The 16,988-nt window shown below is 39.8% G+C and overlaps 1 protein-coding gene across 3 annotated transcripts in view; it reads right to left on the reverse strand.

Moving 5' to 3' along the window:
- The window catches only part of WWP1 (WW domain containing E3 ubiquitin protein ligase 1), a 145,801-nt gene that overhangs the window by 55,481 nt on the left and 73,332 nt on the right, over window positions 1-16,988 (reverse strand). For all 3 annotated transcript variants that reach the window (XM_054017546.1, XM_054017547.1, XM_054017544.1), the window contains exons 9-13: window positions 15,477-15,572; window positions 14,702-14,876; window positions 928-982; window positions 767-851; window positions 525-653 (exon numbers count right to left, since the gene is read on the reverse strand). In XM_054017546.1, coding sequence (XP_053873521.1) covers window positions 525-653; window positions 767-851; window positions 928-982; window positions 14,702-14,876; window positions 15,477-15,572 — 540 coding nt within the window. The remainder of the gene's footprint in view (window positions 1-524; window positions 654-766; window positions 852-927; window positions 983-14,701; window positions 14,877-15,476; window positions 15,573-16,988) is intronic.

The raw sequence follows: 16,988 nt of genomic DNA on the forward strand, positions 1-16,988 counted from the left end.
GCACCTGCACGATAGAGACTGCACTACAGTACTTGTACGAGGTGAACTGAAAAATATGATTTGTTTATATATTTACAGTGCAAATATTTATAATAAAAATAATATAAAATGAGCACTGTACACTTTGTATTCTGTGTTGTAATTGAAATCAATATATTTGAAAATGTAGACAAAAATCCAAAAATATTCATTAATAAAATATCAATTTAAATTTAACAGTGTGATTAAAACAGTTAATTATGACAAATTTATCTAGTTTGTTTTGTGTTAATTGCTTGAGTTAACTGTGATTAATTGACAGCCCTAGAACAAAGTTATATCACAGAATATTTCAATGAGAAAGGTAATGGTAGTTAAATCTCCAAAATAGAAAATAATTACAAGGCAGCAACTTGTACTGCACTTAATGCTGATAGCCCATATAAAATATTAACTGTTCATTAATATGTGGAATACTATTCACTATTAAACAGTGAATAATCTTAAAAAAAAAAAAAAAAAAACTCTATTAGCGGCTCACTTACACAGAGGATTTTCCAGTTCGAGGATCATTGAAGGTTGTTGTCCTTGTGTTATGATCAACAAAATATCTGACACCTTCTCTAGTGTATCTGATTTCCCAGCCCTCAGGAAGTGGGTCCTCATTTTGTAAACTGTAAAACGAATTGAAAACCGTACACTTTTTTCACATGAAGAAACTTACAACAATGTTTAAGTATGATCATTTGATCTGCACACATCAATATAGACATTATATAACACCAACCCTTGAGTTCGGGGGTCTTCCCACTGTGTTGTCTTGGTGTTGTGATTCACAAAGTACACCCTATCATTTGAATCCACTCTCCTTTCTGAAAAAAATAAAAATTATTAAATAACAAATTTTGGTTACAGTCACATTACTAAATTAATAGCTTATCATCTTACCCCAGCCTGGTGGTAAAGGCCCAAGTGGATCATTTTCTGCTGACAACATTGAAGCCTAGTTATAAAGAACAAACCAGACACAAATTTATATTAAAGAATAATTATAGATAAGTCTAATTAAGATACTTTTTAAAATACACAAGTTATGTGTTCTGTCAATTCTTATAAACAAGATCATGTCTTTTTCTATAAAGATAGTCTCCACCAAAGAATCTACATATGAATTGCTTAGACTGTCCTCTCCAGCATCCCTTGAACAATAGTTCTGCTAACAACAGTACTGGAAAACATGTAAGGTAAAGTAAGATCTGAAGGATCTACATGAAAATACATTATCCTGATGCCCAAGGAAAGTTAAAATTCAAAACTAAGTATACAGTATTAGTTTTGTATGTTACCCCTTATAAGTAATAACAAATAACTAAATGAAGAATAAAGTATGTTATCAAGTATTACTTTTGATATTTTTCTCTTCATTGCCATTTGGATTTCAAAGCCATTTATCTTACTTGAAAGGACCTTTAGCACATGAATAAACTCTAAAACACTAGTATGTCTAAAAAGTTAGTCAATCCTAAAATTTCTAAATAACTAGCATCAACCTTACATTTAAAAAAATTAAATCAGGCACCATTTATGGCAAATGAATTTTTGATTGAGTTACTGATTCTTTATTTCAAGAATATGGTTCTTTGGCAACATACTATTTCAACACAAAATTTACATAACACTAAAGTATATAATTATTAAGCTATGTTAAAGTAATATTGTAGTTTAGGCAAAAACTAAAAAAAGTAAGGAGAATTTAAAGTTTTCCTTGTGTCCTTAGCTCTTTGTACTAAATTTATAGTTAGTCATTCAACATCTATAGTTTTCAACATCATTCACACCCTCTTAGATTCAAGGCATTTTGTCAGTTATCTTGCTTTGATTTATATCAAAGTAAAATGAAGTTCCATGCATCTTAACAACATCAAAGTATTGCAATTTGCAACTGGTCAGAGAGAAAACGAAAGAGCAATTAAAACCATCTTTAATATAGTCAACTGCTTCCTTTAAGGCTTTGTACTAGGGATGCTAGGTGCTTCAAAATATTATTATTAATAACGTCAATGGAGGCCCTAATCAGCATGCAAATACCAGTCATACTTAAAAGGGCTTTAAGGTTACTGTGTACTATACTACCATCTTGTCTTATGGAACCATTACAAGAAAATAGAAGAAATACTGAATCAGTTGTTTGTACAGTAGTGTTAAACCTCATAAGGCTTATAATGGAAATGTTCTCACAATCCTTTCTTAACAGAATATGTCTAATCTTTACAGAAGTATTCTGATGAGCTTACTGCTAAACAGAAACACAAAATTAAGTTGTGGGAAAATGCATCCTTTGAAGAATATAGTAAAGTAACTTCTTATCTTTAAATTTGGTTACTAGGTCTTAAATATATCAATCTGAATTGATGGAGTTACCCACTTTATGGTCTGCTAATGGGAAAGCAGGATTTGTGCCATCTTGGGTCATCTTTACGTATCCTTCCAACTGCTTGCCCATGTGACTCAGCTATAAATAAAAATGAGTGACACACCTTATGGGCACCTGTTTCTGAACTAAATACCAAGCCCCAACCCGTGCTATCTAGAGCCTTTTAAAAATAGTTATTAAGCACAGTTCTCTTTCTTGTGGTTTGATCCATGTGCAAGCCAGTGTGAAGCACAAATGAGCTGAAGCATCCAAAATACATGTGGTTGAGTTTGGATGCGGTTGGGTGTGCGGAGCACATTTTGACATGGGATCCTCAAGATAGGATTTTTTTTTTTTAATTATTATTTCTGCTGCACAAGCAATGTGGTTTGCCTAGGTTTGGGGCCATTAGCGGAACCATTTTGTGAACACGTTTCTTCCCTGAAGAACTGGACAAACACCCAAATTTCATTAAAATGGTTGTACTTAACCTATGCAGAGCTACATACCAAGGTTGTAACAAAATTTGTAACAACAACACTGGCTGTTGTTACTAGGCATATTAGTAATTGCACTGGCTACTGTTACAACTGTTTTAGATCTGTACTAGGTGGTAAACTTTAATGAATGGGTTTGAAAAAAAAAGATTAAACTTCAGTATAGACAGGACCTAAAAGTGAAGAGAGGGCAACAGTCTCCAGACTGGTGGATCTGAGACTCTGAATCCTAATTTACAAGTAAAAAAAATTACTATTTCAGATCTTAAAATCCACCAATCCAGTCTGTATTCTGTATTCCAATCTGTTTGTATACACAATGAGATTTTTGAGGGATGGGAACCAATGTAGGAGTATCTACTACTTTATCTATCCAAAGGATCATATTACTGATACTTTGCACTTGTATGGAACTTTTGATACTAAGATCTCAAATCCACTTATTTTACAGATGGGGAAACCAAGACACAGAAAAGTTAAAAATATTTTTCCACATTCACACAGTGAGCCAGTGGCAGAACAAAGACCAAAACATGTGAACCCTGACTTCTCCTCTCTAACTGCTTACATATTTGGCTCCCAAACAACAAAATACTGCTTTTTCTGAGATGGACATGCATAAAATGGTAGTTGTGTAGCTAAAGCGTTTAGCTTTCCTGCAATAACTTGAGGAGTTTTAATCGTCTCCGACCTCGACCATTAAAAATACAGCTACTTCCTTATGACGACAGCCTTCCCTTTATCTGTTTAGGTGTGAGAACAAATGTAAATTTATGCCCTGACAAGAACTGCTTCACTATTTAACAATTCTCTGAAACAACAAGAGACTTTGCTTAATTACTTTATGATTTAGAAAACGTGAGTGGCACTTCATTTTTAGTTCCAAAATAAGGTTTTTCAGAAACCGTTAATCTAACAGAAACTGAATAAATTTAACTTTGAAGAGAACTGATCACTAGAATTAGAATTCTTGATCCAATATATCCTAAATGTAAAAGTGTTGAAAAGGATAAACAATGTCCTAAGAACTAGATGTATGACTGACATCAGTAAGCTGAGAAAAGCTCTTAATTTCTTGGCTAAGACCACCTTAAGTTTCTGAATTTTGAGAAACATTGCTAACGTATTTATTATCTGGTGAAAACTATTTTCCACCAAGGCATCACAAAAGATCTTATAAATGTAACTTCCGTGACCAAGAAAGGACAATCTTTAGTTCAAAATCGAGTTGAGAATTTTTTAAAAACTACAACATCGTGGCCACCAGCTGCTGGTCTTGAACAGAGGTACCTATACATAGTAAGCCATTCAACTCCATAGCAAATGAAATGTACCTTTTCCACTCTTAAAAACTATATAATCACAATCATCCTGTCAGACAACAATTCCAGTATGATGGTGAGAGTAAAGGACAACAGTTGGTAACTGACATAAAACATGCCAAAAAGTAGACATCAAAAAGGTGATTGAGAGGTTCACAGAGTCTTCTGAATCAACGGATACCCAGGAGAATCTAGAATTTATGGTTGATATACTTTATCTACAGAATCAGGTGATTCTATGGATGAAAACGTTGAGCCAAAAGGTATAAACAACTTTGATCCGATGTAGCAACCAGCCTAAATCCTTTCAAATATTTAGATAGGACTTTCTGAATTGTTCCTACAGATACCAAGGGTTGAACTGCCGAAGAAGTGGGCTGTAGTCCACGAAAGCTTATGCTCTAATAAATTTGTTAGTCTCTAAGGTGCCACAAGTACTCCTGTTCTTCTTTTTGTCTAAGTCATGGGTAACATGAAATATTCTTTGCAGAGACACTGTGACTCTTCCCCTAATCATAGGGTGACCAGATGTCCCGATAATATAGGAACAGTCCTGATATTTGGGGCTTTTTTTGTATAGGCTCCTATTATCCCCCACCCCCTGTCCCAATTTTTGACACTTGCTGTCTGGTCACCCTACCTAGACAAGTGCTGCTATTTTCATCCAGGTTTGTTGTTTTTTTACAATGAGTCATGTTAGAAACATGTTAGGTGACATGTTTTAACAAACACATTGTTAAACACTACTTGGCACCCAGGTCAGAGTAAGTACAGTGTTTAAAAATCCATTAGTTGGCCATTGTCAACTTAACACATTTTTAAATACAACAGTCTACTCTACATTGGGTGCAAAGTAGTCTAACTTACATTTCTAACATGGTTCATTTTCCCAGTGTAGACAAAGAGCAAGATGCACAGATACAGATTGAGATAGTTTTTCTATATTCTGACTGCATCTTTGAGTACACAATGTCGAAGGGAGCAAACTACAGCTAATGAAGAACTGGATTGTCCAAGAACATTCAACATAAAGGAACAATCTATGGCAGTTGAACTGTAAAACAGTAATTAAATGGATTAAGAAGTATTTTGAAGACCAGTAAGACAAATATATATAAAAAAAATTATTTAAGTATGTCAGAAGCAGGAAGCTTCAAAAAAAATCAGTGGTTCCTTTAGGTTACAAAGTTCTGAAGGGAACAGTTAAGGAGAATAAAGAACACTGAAGAGAAGTGAAGCCCCGATCCCGCAAAAGTGTGTTTAACTTTATAACAAGAATGAAGTTAATGAAATTACTCACATGCATAAAAAATTAAAGAAGCGCATATGACCTTGCAGGATGAGGGCCTAAATGATTACTTACCCTAGATCTCCTCTTTTTAGGTAATAAAGATTAAGATGTTTGTAAAAAGACCTGCTGGAACAAACTGATAATACAAAACCACCACAGATCTCCAGACTGGATGGCATGTATGCAGCCAAGATTTTTGAAGGAACATAAGAATGAAGCATCTGAACGGATAACAAAAACATACCATCTCTCCTTAAAATCAGCTACAAACCTGAAGGAGCAAATATTGTAACTTGCTTTAAAAAGGCACTAGATCCTGGAAGTTACAAATTAGAGTGTTTTATTTCAGTTCAAGGCAAAATAGGTGAAATGATAAACAGAGCCTTAAAACATCTATGACACAGACAAATCAACATAGCTTGTGTAAAAGAAAACTGTGCATCTCCCGCCCGTGCTTCTAATTAACATATATAATTATGTATATATCAATATTTATCGTAGTTTTCCATTATCTACTATTTTGTTGAGTCTCAAACAATTAACAGACTGGGAAGGCACAATTTTCTTTCACAGAAGCTGCATTGGATTGCCTTTTTTATTATTTTTATATATATTTTTTGTTAAAGATGTTGTAATAATTCCAAAACCAACCATTACAAACCCAACAAATTCAGTTAAGGTTACATTTAAAAGAAATCCAAATCTGCTAAGTTAAGAAATGCAGAGTTAAGGCACCTAAACCACCTTAACGCTGGTGTATACTAATGTTATGCAATAACCATATGATTATGATTAAGACATGTTTGTTTGTGGTCCTAGAATAAAACTTTTTTTTTTCTTCTGAAGATACATTTATTTTTTCATATTTTTTGTTCTCATGACATCTCTATAGGGAGGAGTTAAGATTGTTTGGATACCCTGACTGCATTTCTTATCTTAAGATGATCTCGTTTTGGCCACTCAAGTCAACAGACAAGTTCTTTTACCATGAAGGGAGAGCTAATCCAATTTCCTGGGTAATAAAATCCACCATCAAACATCTCACTTTAGCTTTTCTATAAATTATCTGCAATCAGCTTCCTCTTCCTTTCAGGGGCAAACTCAGAGCACTAAATTGTTCTAATCTGTACGCTATTCTGTAATAGAAAAATATATAGAATCATAGAATATCAGGGTAGGAAGGGACCTCAGGAGGTCATCTAGTCCAACCCCCTGCTCAAAGCAGGACCAGTTCCCAACTAAATCATCCCAGCCAGGGCTTTTTCAAGCCTGACCTTAAAAACCTCTAAGGAAGGAGATTCTACCACCTCCCTAGGTAACCCATTCCAGTGCTTCACCATCCTCCTAGTGAAAAAGTTTTTCCTAATATCCAACCTACACCTCCCCCACTGCAACTTGAGACCATTACTCCTTGTTCTGTCATCTGGTACCACTGAGAACAGTCTAGATCCATCCTCTTTGGAACCCCCTTTCAGGTAGTTGAAAGCAGCTATCAAATCCCCCCTCATTCTTCTCTTCTGCAGACTAAACAATCCCAGTTCCCTCAGCCTCTCCTCATAAGTCATGTGCTCCAGCCCCCTAATCATTTTTGTTGCCCTCTGCTGGACTCTTTCCAATTTTTCCACATCCTTCTTGTAGTGTGGGGCCCAAAACTGGACACAGTACTCCAGATGACGCCTCAGCAATGTCGAATAGAAGGGAATGATCACGTCCCTCGATCTGCTGGCCAGGCCCCTACTTATACAGCCCAAAATGTTGTTAGCCTTCTTGGCAACAAGGGCACACTATTGACTCTTATCCAGCTTCTCGTCCACTGTAACCCCTAGGTCCTTTTCTGCAGAACTGCTGCCTAGTCATGCAGTCCCTAGTCTGTAGCAATGCATAGGATTCTTCCATCTTAAGTGCAGGACTCTGCACTTGTCCTTGTTGAACCTCATCAGGTTTCTTTTGGCCCAATCCTCTAATTTGTCTAGGTCCGTCTGTATCCTATCCCTACCCTCTAGCGTATCTACCACTCCTCCCAGTTTAGTGTCTTCTGCAAACTTGCTGAGAGTGCAGTCCACGCCATCCTCTAGATCATTAATGAAGATATTGAACAAAACCAGCCTCAGCACCGACCCTTGGGGCACTCCACTTTATACCGGCTGCCAACTAGACATGGAGCCATTGATCATTATCTGTTGAGCCCGATGATCTACAGCAGCGCTGTAGCCAGCAAATGTGTTCTCCTTTGTATTTGTTTCTTGTTTTATTATCATTCTTCAGTGTTTTTGTTTTACTATTAATAGGAACTGTAGCTAATGCAATTGAACCATCCACCAAACATGACAAATATGTGGAAAGCAGTTATAAAGAGAAGCAAGTAAGCCATCAAACACCCAATTTCTCTTTCCTTTTTGAATATTGGTGTCTGATTGACAGATCATAAAATGGGTCACCAAATTAGGACTGGTGAATATAAGATCAGAGAGGACACACTGTAACAGTTGCCTAAAGCATTCTGAAGAGAAGAAAGTAAACATGTTTCAAGTTGGCCTGAAAATCAGTGATAATGGTAAAAGATCTCATTAAAGCAAAGGCAGACCATATTTTAGATGAAGAAGGTATCATTCCCGAACAGAGAACACAAATATTATACTTTGATTAGTAAACAAACATGCAATTACATATCATTATACTGTTTTCCTATTTCTGTTTTATTAAAGAAATAATTGCACCTGTTATAAAAATTTGAAATACATTGTACTTACAAAAGACAATCCTGCCAACATAACATTTTCTACATTTCTCTTCTCTCTCTTTTTTTGAGCACTAAGATTAATGGCTTCCAAACAGCATCTTTGTTTCCTAAGAGTGCATCGGTATTTCTGATTATATACTACTTGAAATCATAATTATGCTTATCACATTTGGGTGTTATAAACAATGATTTTTGCCTCAGATGAACCCTAGAACCTATTAACTCTTAAGGATTCTGCATATAAGCAGACATCTTTAGCAGAGAATACAAAGAAAAAGTGATAAATGAAGGTATTTGTTTGAAAATATCTTAATTTGTTTTTTTTCAAAGTGTCTCAAAGCATCAGCTGCTATTTAAGGATCACGAGAGGGAAAAATTACTTGCCGTATATTTCTACTTCTCCAATATCTTGCAGGATTCTCATTCCTGAGACTCCACAGCTCTTCATAGCACAAAACAAGCAGAACATGTTCTTAAGATATTTTGGTACCTAAGTACAACCTTAGCATAGGAAACCACCAGATCACTCCCTTATAGATGACTGCACACCATCGCTGCACTTCAAGAAAGACTGGAAAAAGAATGGGGTCTTTTTCCTTAAAAGAGGGATGAACAAAAGAGGACATGATAAAAAGTATACAAAATAAGTAAAGGTTACTTACAGGAACTGGAATTCTTCTAGATGTATATCCCTCTGGGTGCTCCATTTCAAGGAAGCACGTGTCCCATGCGCCTTCAATTCGATTTTTTGGCAACAGTGTCCATATGGCTCACACCGGAACCCTTATGCCCCGCACTGAGACTATATAGGGCTATATGGGCGAACCACCCTCAGCTCCTTCTCCAACACATAACCCCAGAAATGAAATTCTGAAGAGGGGAAAGAGAGTGGGTAATGGAGTAGCCATAGGAACACACATCTCAAAGAACTTCAGTTACTGCACAAGGTGAGTAACCTCTTGTTCTTCAAGTAGCGTTCCAATAGGCACTCACTTCAGGTAATTACAGAGCATTATCCCCAGCTGGAAAAAGAGAATCTTCAGAGCTGAGTCTAAGACTAAAGACAAGACTGTGTTTCTAAGGGCAGCATCCAATCTAGAAGATCGGACCACCACAAGTTTGGACCAAGTTAGGAGTGGGGTGAGAAAACAAAAATTCTGTCCCTTTGGCTGGCACATAGTAACACTTCTCCGTCCTCTTGTGGGTGGGAATGCAAGTGGACATTTTGGCACACCCCTGCCTAGCTGTCTCCAGTATGGCTTCATTAATAGGGAGAACTATTCTGTTGGAGTCGGACAAGTGGACAATGTCCAAGACTTTGTGTTGGGAGTCCTGAACCTCTTCAAGATGCATCTGTAGTTCTCCAGAAACTCTGTGAAGGTGGTCCTGGAACTGTCTGAAATCATCTGGGGGGGGGGGGGGAAATCTCCATTTTGTTTGGAGATGAAGATGGCAGTCTTATTGGTTATGGAAGAACTGCCAGATCCAGTGTGTAATGTACCTCCTCCTCTGTAGGATCCAGGGGCAGATATGAGTGTCCCCTTACAGGGGAGGCAAGGGATGACTTCCTAGCAGATCAAACCAACTCTGCAGGGAGGTGCTGGTCTCCAGGATCCCACTATAGCCAGCAAGAGGGATCAACAGGTGGTTGTAGAGGCCTCCAAGGCATGGAGTACCAACGGATCTGAGATGAGACAGAGGTTCATCCCAAACTGATGTAGGCCTTTTGGGTGGCGGAAGATACGTAGGATAGGGTTCATCAGCTGGTTCAGAATCTCCTGATAAAGAGAATGCTGATTCCGGCTCCAGAGGCAGTACTGTTGGTGCCCCTGGAGAACAGTTATATTACACATACAGGTCAGGCAATAAACTCATCTCCCTTGATGGTGTCATTGCTCTGGAAACAGAGGGGCCTGATGGCGGGAATTCCAGATTCAGGAAAGCAAAAATATCCTGTGGAGCAGCAACAGATTCAGATCTCCCCAGTGTGAGAAGGGTTCTACTTATCTGAGCCGCTGGAATCAGAGGAGATTGTGTAGCTGCCAAGGAAGATTGTGTAGATGCCATGGATAGGAGAAGTTTACCGTGATCAGTCTTTGTCGCTGCTGGCAGATCCTGGGGCTTAGGAAATGCTGGTAATGATGGTACCGATGGATAGTGGTCGGGTACTGATGTAGCCCAATGCTTTTGGGCTTTATTGTCATGTCTCTAGGACTTAAGGACATCCTAAGTCCTCACACACCAAGCTGATGGGCTTGCTCAGAGATGAATCGGGGGGAGAGATAGCTCAGTGGTTTGAGCATTGGCCTGCTAAACCCAGGGTTGTGAGTTCAATCCTTGAGGGGGCCACTTGGGGATCTGGGGCAAAATCAGTACTTGGTCCTGCTAGTGAAGGCAGGGGGCTGGACTCGATGACCTTTCAAGGTCCCTTCCAGTTCTAGGAGATGGGATATCTCCATTAATTTCTGATTTTTTCTAAATTTCTCTGAAGTGAATTTAGAGGAAGAATTGATCTCATGCTTGTGAGAGTGCTTCCTGGTTTTCCGACAAGATCCCACTGCGAGGGATCTGTGAGGGTCGATTCTCCTGCACCAGAGGTGGACTTTACAGCAGCAGGTACACTCGTTGTTGAATGAGGCTAATGTATGAGGGGGAAGGGGTTTCCCTGGCCAGGGTCTAATTGAGGCCTCTTGGCCTTCTCCATGAGGTCTTTCTGGAGATGCAGTTTCTGCCCTTCTCAGATACAGCTGGGGAACAATTGGCAGATACTGCACCTCACTACGATGTGGGCTTCCCCAAGGCAGTACAGACGCCCCCCGACTTACGCAATCGTTCCATTCGGGAAAGCCTTTCGTAACTCGAATTTTGCGCAAGTCGGAAACGTCTACCCGTACGTTATGCAAAAATTTTCGCAACTCAAAAATCCTATTTCTGGCTTATGGAACTTTTTCCATAAGTGTGAATTTGCATAAGTCTGGTCTTGCATAACCCAGGGAGCGTCTGTACAGGCAGAGCTAGTGGTCGTTGCTAACGGAGAAGGATCACGGGCAGGAAACAAGATGTGTGAAGCCCAGAGTCCTGGGCATAGTTCAGTACCCGAACAGGGTATGGGTGTTTCCCTCAAAGAGAGTACACAAACCGTTAAAACTATTTACAAACCTAAATCTTATTTTGTAGGCTGAAGCTACAGACACTGGAGGTTCTGATCCAAATTGCGTGGCACTGAAAAGGACCTAGAAAGATGGTCAGTCCACCCTGCCCTTTATCCCTAGATGGGGGCACAAGGTGAGCCAGGGTGTACACACAGGCCAGCAGACACTACTTTCAAATTCTCCGGCTCTGGACACGTGCATAAACCCACAGTGGAATACAATAGGATTCCCATAATGGCAGATGGGAGTGCCTTATACTGAGATGTGAGAGACTGATGAAAGGTCCTCTTCAACATCAAAAGGGGCATCTCCACCAGAAAACGATGGAGAATCAGGAGGTACCAGGGAGAGATGTAATTCTGGCGACTGCGTAGATGTCAGTACCGAGAGGTGCTCGGTATCCATCGAGAGGAGACTCCAGCTCATCCAACACAAACAGGTCTCTGGAATATCTAAATTCCTATGGTATCTGATGAACTAATGATACTGCAGGTAAAGGTCTATTTAGGTAGGTCCCCTGCAGTGGACTTTGATGGAATTAATAATGATGACTGCTTCAAAGTGATTGTTGACTGAGGTGTATGGTTGGATTTTTGAGGTACCGAAGGAATCATAATGTTGGGTACCGAAGAAGGTGGTGGGAGGTTCATTGATATCAACTTGCTAGAAGTAGGCTGTTTTTCCCTGCTGCTCCAGGCATGCTTTGATAGTATTGAAGCATGCTTCGGGTCATGGCCTCTAGAGGAGCTCAGAGTCTTAGGAGCATGGAGTCTTAACGCTACCCAGACTGGTACCTGAGGGCTCAAACACTGTTAATCTTTCCAGCGATTGAGGCCTTCAGACAAGCTCTGCTCTCACCACTATCTCACCCACATCAAAGGCCACATGCGCCTAATGCTGGGACAGGCCCACACACCCTTCCTCTACTCATTTAAGTTCATGATACTTGTCATGGGAAAGGACTCTGACAAGACCAAAGGCCTATTTTCCCAAAGGTTATACCTGCTCTTTGACCATGAAGCCCTGGAAGGCCACGACATGAATGGCTGCAGCCACTGACTGGTAACCTCTTAGTATAAATGAATTCTAGCATCAGAGTTCAAGGTCTGGGGCACAATACTGTGTGTTTCCTTAGTCTTCCCTCTGGCCACATCCAAAGCTAGCATGACGGCCAAGCTTCCATTGGAAAATATTTGATGACCTTGAAAAGAAAAAAACTTTTTTCTGAAAAATCTTAGAGACAGGACAGATGAGGTGTCCTGATATATCTTCATGAAATGGTCTGAAGTAGGGTGCAATGGGGCAGGAACCTTCTGAGAGCAATTGTGATCTGTGTAGATTGCTGGAGTGGCACTATTTCAAAATCTGCCAATTTAGCCAGCTTTTAAAGAAATGAGGGGGAATAGAAATATATTTGGCATTAGAAGACTCGCCCAGTTCACCCCAGTCCAAGTAACAGCCATCTCCTTGATCATCACCCTGCACCCATTCAGGTGACAATTGATTAGAGTGCCAGAAGCTTCAAGACAGTGTCTCAGAAGGTGTCAATCCTGGTTGCACTAAGATTTTAGGCACAAGATACCAGGAATACCAGCACCAGGGCCAATGCTTTGTACAACAGAGCAAAACACACTCCAACTGTGTTGAGAATTCTGACAAGTGTCAAAGATGGTACTGCATCCCTCAAGACAGCCTTGGAGATCATTCAGGGACCTTGCCAAATTGCCCCAGGTTCACATCGCAGAGAGTCACACTGGCTCTGTCTCCTGAAAGCTAAACAAAGCGATAAAACCAGAGGGTTTGATGCAGAGCAGCCAGGAGTCAACAGCCTCACCAGAGATGCATCAGGAATAGGCATAGAAAGATGTTTCTTATGTGGTGCCTCATTAGGCAAACTGGGGCTGAGTACAGTCAACTTTAAGTGCATAGTTGAATCCTCTGTTTCAGACAGGATGTCACAGGGTGCTTTAGTGATGAAAGCTAACCCAGTGAGTTCAGAGCAAAGCTGTACTAATTCAGGAAGTGCCAGCCCTGAATCCCAGGGCTCAGAGGCTGAAATTGGCTCAGGCTTACACTTCAATGATTTCTCCTTTGAAGCATCAGTCCATCCTCATACAGAGACAGTTCATAACTCTTGATGGGGGGCAGAGGGGTACAATTTAAATGTTGGGGGGGAGGCATGTGACTGCCTCACGTGTTGCCTCTGAGCTGAGGAGTAGCAGCAGAGCCATGAGCACCAAGGCAGCAGTGATAGAGTGCCTCGGGGAGCATCTCATGACAGCTGGGCCCCACAGGCAGGGGCCTGCTCTAGGGGATATCACCAGCCAGCACCGGGCTCCTTTGGAGACGGGGCACGAGCATGTCATGGGCGTGGCTCAGACCTGTGTCGCCCACCCTGCCTAGGGAGCGCCTGGCCATGCACCCCACAGTTTGAAAACCTCTATGGTAAATGGAAGGCAGAAATTTGGGGAGGTACATGACCCTGTGTCCCCACCACCACACACACCGCCTCTGGCCTCATACCAATCTTATAAGGGTCTCTTAGAGGGGTCCCTCAGTGAGAGTCTGGACATGATCCCCATAATATTTGACTGCTTAGGTGGTATATGTAGATAGTTTAACACTCCTGCACACTATTCTTGACTCCCAATCAGAAGATACAGTGAATCTGTTCATACATTAATGTCTTTCCCTACCTAAGAACAGGCTTTTCTTGAAGCTGCTCAGCTATAGGATTGAGGAAATGAATGACAACCTGAGAGAAAACACAGAAACCATGCAAGAAGTTTCACAGTTGAACAAAAGCAGATACTTCAAAACAGGCCCCAAAGTAAGAAAGCTGAACTACCGAAATGTTGATGAAAAGCTGAGAATCACTGAGTGATTAAAAGAAAATCAAGAACACTTAAGTACCAAAAAAACACCCTAAGACAAGTGTGCCAAAAAAGTCAATACCCAAAGAAGAGTCTGAGCTGTAGAACTGAAGTTTCCCCTAGGGTGAGAAGGTGATGTACACTTGTATCAGTTACTATTGCCCTTAGGGACTATAAACCTTAAGTGCTTGGGAAGTAGACAGGTCTTGAGCTGGAGAGCGGAGACCCAACAGTGAGAATCCTGCACAGGTAGTAGCTTTAGAAGTGCAAGTTCTAAAATAGAATCCATTATTCAAGTTAGTGAGGCTAACCATCTTTATAGATGAACATCTCACAATATATACAGTTGTGTAATTCTGAAGCCCCTGGGAAAGGTAAAGTTAAACATATCTGAAAAAATATTTCCTAACATTTCATAGCTTACTAAAAGTTACCGAATAGAGGTATCGTTGGTTGAATTGTTGCATAGCTCCCTGTAGTTGGTTACGTTGAGACTGCCACTGCTCGAAGTTTCTGACCGATTCCATGGTTGGTCGCTGCCATGTTGTTGTTCTTGTGTTATGATCCACATAGTAAACTCTTCCACGATCATCAACCCTTCTTTCCCAGCTAACAAACAAAAATACTAATGTTAACAGCTATATAATTTTCAGTAAAAAGTACAAAAAACTATTTTTCTGTGATACACTAAATTCTTAGCCAATGTTTCAGTTCCAACAGAGATGATAGGCAGAAGTTTTAATTTCTGCGGTATAACACACTGGTGTTCTGTTTCTGAGACTTTATGTAAATTTCTAGAAACAACTGTTAGCCTTCCAAGGGAAACAGTCTCAACTATTCTTCTGCACAGCTAGACCAAAAAGGTCATAAAATAAGCACTCTTTAAATTTAAACATTAAATAAAAGTATAAATAATTCAACATTATTAGTAGCAAAAGATCAGCACAGGCAATAGATGTGCCACCAACATTCACATAAAAGTAGCTATGATGATCCTGATCATTATCTGGTAAAGATTTATGCTGTTTTATTTTGTTTTGGGGAAGGGGGGTATTGCAATACGTGTGGTATTGCTTTCATGAACTTCTGCTTCAAAAAAATACCAGTTGTATAATTATATTTTTTTCATGTAATATCAAAATGTAATAAAAATACTTTTTAGTACTAATGTAAGTAAAACATTCAAAGTAGTATATAAACTCTCATTACCCTGGCGGTAAAGGCTGTGGTCTTTCCCATGTCGTAGTTCGTGTGTTGTGATCAACATAATAGGTTCTACCATGAGGATCCTTTCTCTGTTCCCATCTTAAACAAAAGACATCTCTTTAAACAAAAACAACACGAAAATGTTGCCTTCTGATTAAATTTTCAGACAAGCAAAAAAAAATGTCTGCTAGTGAACAAATGGGTTATCCAATCCTAGTCCTTACTCTAAAGACTAAGGGTCAAATTTGCCCACTCAGAAAAGGCTTGTCTGCCACATTATGTCCTATCTTACATGAATTCTTTTTACCCTCTACTCCTGGGGGGATTTTGCGCCAAAAAATTAAAAATTCTGCAAAATGCTGCATATTTTGTGAAAATAATACAATATAATCGCACCAGTTTCAATTGTTTTGATAATTTATTTAACCTACAATACAGAAAAAAGTCACAATAACTATTCAGCATTTCCTAAACACATGAAAGCTCAGTTACAAACACTTGATAACTAAAACTCTGTATTCCAGTTATAATTCTGCATTTTAATTTAAATTACATTACAGAACACCAAAAAGCAAAAAAGTAGAATGTCATTTTAAATTGCTCAGACTTTCACACATGAAAATCATACAGTTTTGCTAATTACACCTCTACCCTACTATAACGGGACCCAATATAACACAGGTTCGCGTATAATGCAGTAGCAGCGGGGCTCCAGCAGCGCTTTAAAAGGTCTGGGGCTCCAGCTGCTACGGGCCCTTTAAATCACTGCTGGAGCCCTGCTGCTGCTACCCTGGGGCTGCGGCAGCAGGGCTCGACGGTGATTTAAAGGGCCCGGGCTCCCCACAGCGGCCTATATCGGGGTAGAGGTATATTGTCCTGGATCTGGCTGGGTACTTTGGGAAGTGCTTGCTTATGATTGTCCTGACATTTTATTGACTGCTTGGTAACTGTTTTATTTGCCCTCAAAGTTTTTTTTTTTTTAATGGATAAGTAAAATAAATTCTGAGCTGTAATCTAAGCCCACTGTGCCACTTTGACACAGGAAAAAAAAGTGAGAAAGCACATAGATCTTCCTAGCTGATTCCCCTACGTCATTTATCAGACTTTACATCACCCTGGCAATGTAGGGGCCTTAAAATTTTTTACAGGTTTTATGCTCCTGTGGGAATTGATGGAGAATGGGGACAGTTAATAGAATAGGAACAGTTAACTAACAATAGGAACATTAACCATATTATTACGTAGGCAGACTGCTACATTTCTGCCTTGTGGAAAGAGCCTTCCTTCTGCATAATTAAAAAGATCTACGTCTCCACACCCCCAGCAAGCAAGAAGGACAGAGTCTCTCTCGCTTGTTGGCAGGCATGCATGCCCAACTCCGCTCCGCCCCATGACAGTAATCAATATCTCCCCCACATTCACGCACGCTCACCCTCCAGCTTCCATCCAGGACACATCACACGATCCATTGTTTATACACAAGCCCTACGATACAATTGAATTTGCTCCAATCCC

Source organism: Malaclemys terrapin, chromosome 2, assembly GCF_027887155.1.
Source record: "Malaclemys terrapin pileata isolate rMalTer1 chromosome 2, rMalTer1.hap1, whole genome shotgun sequence".
Taxonomy (NCBI): domain Eukaryota; kingdom Metazoa; phylum Chordata; order Testudines; family Emydidae; genus Malaclemys; species Malaclemys terrapin.